This window comes from Pistacia vera, unplaced genomic scaffold (assembly GCF_008641045.1).
Source record: "Pistacia vera cultivar Batoury unplaced genomic scaffold, PisVer_v2 Contig37, whole genome shotgun sequence".
Lineage (NCBI taxonomy): Eukaryota > Viridiplantae > Streptophyta > Magnoliopsida > Sapindales > Anacardiaceae > Pistacia > Pistacia vera.
In genome coordinates, this window is record NW_022196190.1 from 167,521 (window position 1) to 175,078 (window position 7,558).

General features: G+C 34.0%; 1 protein-coding gene across 1 annotated transcript; it reads right to left on the bottom strand.

The window, feature by feature from the left end:
• Positions 1-3,041: 3,041 nt before the first annotated feature.
• LOC116140326 ((S)-2-hydroxy-acid oxidase GLO1) lies at positions 3,042-6,866 on the bottom strand. The gene is made up of 12 exons (XM_031425970.1): positions 6,707-6,866; positions 6,344-6,518; positions 6,088-6,212; positions 5,569-5,615; positions 4,890-4,967; positions 4,638-4,762; positions 4,414-4,480; positions 4,247-4,309; positions 3,945-4,014; positions 3,755-3,855; positions 3,551-3,655; positions 3,042-3,445 (listed from the first exon to the last, which is right to left on the bottom strand). Exons 2-12 carry the CDS (start codon positions 6,481-6,483, stop codon positions 3,254-3,256), a joined length of 1,113 nt encoding a protein of 370 aa, XP_031281830.1. The 5' UTR covers positions 6,484-6,518; positions 6,707-6,866; the 3' UTR covers positions 3,042-3,253.
• Positions 6,867-7,558: the final 692 nt, after the last annotated feature.

A 7,558-nucleotide genomic window follows, 5' to 3' on the forward strand; every position in this document is an offset into this window, starting at 1 on the left:
ATATATTTTTAAAAAATAAAAAGAACTCATTTAAACACCTATTTTGATAATTTTACATCAATCAAATTTACCCTTCTTTTGGTAAAAGCAATTTCAAAGTTACCTTAAACAAGCACCTTATAAACTGATTATTTGTAAAATTACGTCATAAATATTTAATAGATACATTACATTACACTAATCTCAAACTAAGCTTAAATTTGATACAATGTGTTTAGGCATACAAAATCAATCAAACTTTGTTAGATATATATTTATTTAAAAACATAAATTAATTGATATTTATTAGATTGTGATACACTTGAATGATGTTTATTTTACACATAACAAGATATAGTATATGAATAGTCATTTCCACTTTATTGCTACCAGGCAAATTTTGATCAATCCAATACCCTATCCAAGCAGTCATTGACAAGTTTTTCACAAGTGTACGGAATCGTGCAAGTAGTAAAGCTCGAGTAAACAAGTGTCGAATCCCAAGAGAACTACCTACCAAATGTCAAACTAGTCTATTTTATTGCTATTTGATAAAAACAGGATTTTAAGAATGAATTAATGAAAAATAAAACAAACTAAAAAGTAACAAAAGCATAATTTTATTAATACTTTGGTAAAAAGATCAATATGACCAAACCTAGGGCACAAATTTCACACCAATTTAATCCTATGCATTGACAATTATTGCTAACCTAATTAAGCTTATTATAAAGGCTAAACTCCCTAATATTCCACTAACTTTCTCTCAAACAATTAGCAAATTAACCTTTAAGCAACAATCCAAAATATCTCTAAGTTGGATTTAGAAGCTAAGAGATCATTAAGTTCCATGAAATTTATTAGAGCCTTATAGATTGCGGTAATATATTTCTAGCGTTCACTCAATCTATGGTTTTATTACCTTAGACTAATCAGGTTTCATCTCTCGATCTGAACCCAACCCATAAAATCATTCAACTCTCGGGTCTTTAAGAATTGAAAACATTACACACAATAATAAAACTTAGAATTAATGCTCAATTTAAAATCAACAACAATAACGTCAACACATATTCATAAATTTGGCTACATTTTTAGCCCTAGAAAAGGGATTTAGTTCATAATTGTAGTAATAAAAACAATCATTGTATTAACAAACATGAGTTCAAGAAAAAAAAAATAGAAAAACTTCTTTGATTGGCGAACGAGAACTACAGGAATTCTGATCTCCAAAATAGTAGCCGCTTTTTCTCCTTCTCTAATCTCCCTAAAAACTAATTAAAGACCCTTATTTATAGTGCTAGGGTTTGGAGGTTAATTAGGAAAGAATTAAATGCCTTAAACCATTCAGATTCGGACTAGGAGAATACAATAACCCAAACAAGCCCATGATCCATCACTGCAGGGATCATAAATGGTTGTTGCGGTGATCGTTCTTTCTATCCCACGAGTTTAGAATCTTCAGAATTTGGTGAAGTCATCAGTGAACTTTGTAGCTCTCTGAATAAGCTATCCAACGCCACAAGAATCATCGAATTTTGATTTCTACAGCTCAAGTTATGATCGAAACATCGAAGCATGCTCATCTTGAAGGATTTCCAAGTTTTACATCGTATCTTCAACGCGTCACAACTTTCTCGTTTCAACTCCGATTCTTGCACCGTTTGTTCCTACTCGTCATGAATCCATCAACATCATTCTTCTTCCTTCAAATATCATTTTTAACCTGAAAATACTCAAAATACACCCGTGATCCCGTAAAATGTATTTATGAAGTAATTAACTCAAATTTCACAATAAAAACACATTTTTCCACAAATAATCTAATTGAATCACTAACAAAATATGTATTTTCAAGCTTTTATCAGTCATTAAAGTTGGATTTAAGTCAAAGTGACCGAGTGGTTCGATAGAGGCTTTTAGATGTATTACTCAAGAGGTCCTAAGTTCGTGTCTCTCCTTGGTTGCTAATAGAGGTAGTCACTGGAGCTCTTACCCAGCCGATAATTTCAGGGTCTTGGGGGTTAATTGAAGTGCATGTAAGCTATCCCAAACACCCTCGATCATAAAAAAAAAAAGTTGGATTTAGGTTGTAAAACCTATTTAATTATCCACAAGTCATAAAAAATAAGGGTATTAATAAAAATTATAAGAAAAAAACAAGGTTTTGATATATAAAATAATTCAATTTAATTTGTGAAAGTAATTTAATTAATTATTTCATATAATATAGGACTTCAATAGTTGTTACAAGGAGTGCTCACATGAATTCTGAAAATTAAATTACATTTTTTTTTTTTTTGGGTATCCAGAGGTGTCCGAACCAGCTTGTGCATACCGCAACTAGTCTCCCGAGACCCAAAAGTTAATGGCCAAATAAGTCTCCTTCTTTCTTTCATACTTTTATGTATTTCGCTCTTATACATGTTTATATTTATTTTAATATTAGGGTTTAATATATTTATTATCATTTCGTTAAAGTTTCTGTCATCTAACTAACACATTATGTTAAATTCACTAAATTGAACACCATAACACCAATAAAACATTGATGACAGAAGTTAAATTGTTCTTTCAAAATACATGAGGAAGAAAATTTTTTCGAGGAAATCTCAAGAGGTAAACTATTTGAAACTCTTAATATTAGCATCGAGAAGTTTTACGTTAGATGATGTAGCATCTAATAAGATCTTTTGACAAAAAAAAAAAAAAAATTATTTTAAAAATAGTTAATTATATTGCCACCTTTAAATTTGGTGCAAAAACCAGGTCACTAGCGATTTATTCAAAATATATTTTCTGCCCCTTCAACTATTACATTTAATTGACAAAAACACCATTTGGAGCACCAACGTTAATCTTTCAAAAGTGGGAGGGGGAAGATTCTCGGTGCTAAACCTCAGGGATGACAATGGAATAAAGCTTTCTAATAAGGGTGTTTAGAAGACACATATTCGTCCTACCAAAGACCTTTTCATTATGACAAATTTCTTATATTTAACTTTAGGACTTAACTCCATTAGTGACACTTCAAGGCAATTTCCATTTCTAAACCTCACTAATGATCCAATATCCTCAACCCGAAAAAATATATATCAATTGGTAAAGAAAGAATATACAGTGAAGGCAGAAGTAGCCATGATCATGATCATTACAGAAGCTTAAAATACTTTTAGAAACATTGAAACTGATATGAGTTTTTCAATAAAAGGGCAGGCTATAGCTAGAAAGTAACCAAATTATTGTTCTGCTGCCAATTTGCAAGCATGTTTTTCTATAACCTGGGTGCAATACGAGGCTGAGGAAGATCCCAATCAGTGACAATGTGATCGCGAGTGATTTCTTTCAGTGAACGGCAACCACTTAGTGCCATTGTCAGCTCGAATTCATCATGCAGCATTTGAAGGGCTTTTCTTACTCCGGCCTCTCCCTCAGCTGCCAAAGAGAACACCACTGGTCGTCCAATCTGAAAACAGAAATATCATCATTCATTTCATGACTTGAATGAAGCATAATGTACATTGTGCATATGTTAATGCCTTAGTGGCGCGTTGGTGGTAATAATACTTACAAATATGCCAGAAGCTCCTAGAGCCAAGGCTTTGAAGACATCTGTTCCACGCCTAACGCCACCATCCAAGAACACAGGAACTCGTCCTTGAGAAGCTTTCACGACCTGAATTTAAGAAGAAAAAGAAAAGCTCATGTCATGTGTAAGGGGTAATCTGTATTCGATCAAAATTATCGGCATTTGTGCATGATCATCTTTACTTACCTCTTCCAGGGCCATGATTGTGGCAGGGACATAGTCAAGTTGACGAGCACCATGGTTGGATACAATGATCCCAGCTGCTCCAGCCTGTATAGAAAGCCTTGCTGCATATCCCGTGTAAAAAAAATTGTTTCAGAGTCCACTGGTTTACTTGGTGACAGACTCAAAATAAACTGAGGAACATTGCTCTTACCATCCTCTGCTGTGAGCACACCCTTCACTAGAATTGGCAATTTGGTGATGGTCTGAAGCCACTTGATGTCCTATACACATTCCATAAGATATGACATTCCAAATTTCAGGCAAAACTCCCACAGCACTTTATTTTGCGTTTATCACATTCTAAATTTTCACCTAATGCTCAAGACAGTGAAAGGAAGTGTCTTTTTTGTCGAAAGTACAGCTAATTCAAAGCGTTCGTGCTTAACAAAACTATACATGATAGTATAATTGCAGATAAATTAATCCATGAGTCTGCAAGTGATTGTAATATACCTTCCAGCTCAGAGTACGATCAATTTGACCAGCAACATATGAAGCAAGTCCAGAGTCATCTGCCTGTTCGGCACCATAATAGAAAATAAGAACCATATAAAATAAAACTCATCAATCTGAATCATCTTTGCCAAGTTATTTAAAGAAATTGCATTAATGACACTTACTTCATTCATCTTGCCAAGGTCCAAACCTTCGAAATTCTTCAATGTCAAAAATGGTGGTAGAGTGAATCTGTAAGGAACTAATCAGCAGCAGTCTAAAATTGAATATAAAACTTTAACTCCTTACAGCTAAACTGATTTGGTCACATCAGAATTCAGAAAAACAACTCAATTGCATCTTTTGAGCAAGTGATGCGTTGAAAACAAGTTTAAATTGAGTTGTTAACCTGTTTTTGATGTCAGCTTCCCTTCGACCAAGCCTTGGGGTATCAACTGTGAGAGCAATAGCCTTGAATCCAGCTCTTTCAGCTCTCCTCACAAGCTGAGCAACTACATTCCTGTCCTTGTACACCTAAATGATATAAACAGCGAGAATCATTAATCAGATAAAGCCAAACAGTTATTTTCTGATGCCGAAAATGCAGATCAGTTAATTTATTTAACCTATAAAGGACATCAAACATGTTAGTTAGACTTACATAAAGCTGGAAAAAGCGGATGCCAGGTCCTGTTGAAGCAACCTCTTCAACACTTGAAGTAGCCCATGAAGACAAAGTCTGAAAATCAAGCAAAGCACAGAATACTCTTAGATTGAAACATCTAATGAAGCAAAAGCATAATTATATCCACAAATGAAATGAATATCCTAATCAAAACATATTTGTGGCAAGCGCTAGTGAGGTGAAAGCATTTCCATGGTTGTTTCAGAAGCATATTTGCAAGTAGTCAACTCTGAAATCCTCGTCTGAGAACCAACTTGCAAAATAATTATCTGCACCAAACTTGACCTAGGGCTTGCAAATAGATAGGACATATATCCAACAACTCAGGGATGAAACCAATAATCAACCATTTTGAAGTTTCCTGGATGAGTGGCATAAATTAAAATTCTAGTCCATACACTTCCCTCAAGTTTTATGTCTTCAACAATTTCATATCCTCAAGTCTCGATAAATCACTTACGTGTTTCACCGGTTAGCAGGAAAACTCAATTCATGATTAGAAACTTGAAAAAGAACTGAATGAGAATTGGAACAATCTTTTCAGCTGCCTTCAATATCCAACTTAGAGAAAGGGCAATGATTTATGGTGCGGAGTTGCTTAAGGGACAAGAATACATATTCAAGTTCGAAAATATAAAAAGGAGGCAAGCCAAACCATAATTGTTCCAGCTGCTGATGCGGCTCTAGCAGTAGCATACTCCCCTGCATGCGAAAGAATGCTATCAGATTGAAACCACATTTTGCTTCAAACCGATTAATATTCTTAGCTGTTTTCTCAGAAGTCCACATCTAATTACAAGGTTAATTTAATCAGAGTACAGTGTTGTAACAAAACACAGTTACATCAGTAAAAAAATAAAACTAAAAAATTTCTTATATACCCTTTCATGATACTTTTAATCACTGCAACATTTCAGTTTCAAACTAAAGGAAGAAGTATTGATTCCAAAACTTGTTCATAGAACTTTCCAACTTTTCTTTCAGTTATATAGGCAATGAAAAATTCTAATGGACTAAGTTTCCGGATAAAAATATTAATACTGACCACATAATTTCAATCAAGTCAAGACTTAGACTTAACTTATACTTCCATTAACCTCAATATATTCATACACTAAAACACACTTACAAATTACTCAACCAACCATTTTTCAACGGAAACTATGACATGTACCTTCAGGATGAGCCATTTTCTGCATGGCTGTTGGGGCAATCATGATTGGCATGGATATTTTGAAGCCCAGGACAGTGGTAGTCATGTCAATTTTGCTTACATCAATCAGAATCCGAGGTCGAAACCTAGTAATTAACAATCACCACAGAATTTTTAGAGAAATTCAAAGCAATTTTGTGAACAAAGAAAAGATTATACATAACCAATCGCTTTATCTGAGGTCTATTTCCATAAAAGTAACAGATAGAAAGCTCACAGAATCCTGGAGAAAGCATATCTGTTCTCACGCAAAGTCCACTGGTCCTCTGCACCTGAAGCATAGTAATCAAACACCATCTTTGGCAACTTTTGCTTTGCAATGGCTTCAAACTCCGAAACATTGGTGATTTCCTCCATCTTTTTGGTTTCTTTTTTTTTTTGTCCTTAATTATCTATATTCAACAACAAAAATTAAAAATTAAGCTCAAAACTTTACTCATGTAGAACAACAAAACAAAACAAACCCAGATATCCAACTTCAAATTAAGTATACTATTCTAACTCAACTCATTAACTAAAACACCCACAGGAGAAAAACAAAGAAAAAACTTGTTATAGATAAGGAAGAGTAAATATGTACCTCAGAGTAAAGGACTATGCAACAAAGTGCAGGCAGAGAAACCAGTGAAGATTAGATTTATAAGAAAGGAGGAGAGAAATTAAGAGAATGCAGTACAGAAAAGTGATGGAAATCTATATATACTAGAATGCATGGAGACAAAAGAGGTGGGGTTGAATGAGAAAGATAATGAGAAATAAAATTGAAGGGAGTTGCAGCGCAGTACATTACAAGTTGAGTGGATGAGCATTTGGAGGTGAGCGTTTGAGTACAAATCTTATCAGGGCAAATGGGTGGCTCTCATCCACATAAACTTTGTGTGTTTCATAGATTTTCTTCTTCATTATCGCTGTTATCATCTTCAAAAATAATAAATATGGAAAAAAAAAAAAAAAATTTAACAGATTGAATTATCGGCGAGTCAAGTGAGTGAAAGATACAGACAAGAATATATGGGTTGCATGATATGGTGCGGTTGCTCTCCCTCTATCAGTTTGAAGTTGGAAGCTTAATGGGTTGATTGTGGGTCGGGTGGTCGGGTCGGGTTGGACCCATCCATGATTTATTGTCAAGGTTTTTCAAGATGAGAGATTTAGAGTAGGTTGAGTTGACTTGTCAATCTTTATCATAGCTTAATGGGAATTATTGCTATTTTTATAAAGTTTTCAAAGAAAGTTTAATCAAGTGTAACCCTACTCGACCCTACAAATGGATAATTTCTAAAATAGATTCAATTTTTTTAACTTTTTTAGAATTTTAAAATACTTTCTAGTAATGTAATAATATTAAACTAATGCACACACGTTGCATTATAATTTGGTAAGAAAACAATTATTCCCACACCCGAACCACACAAGTTTGTATTTGGACTTC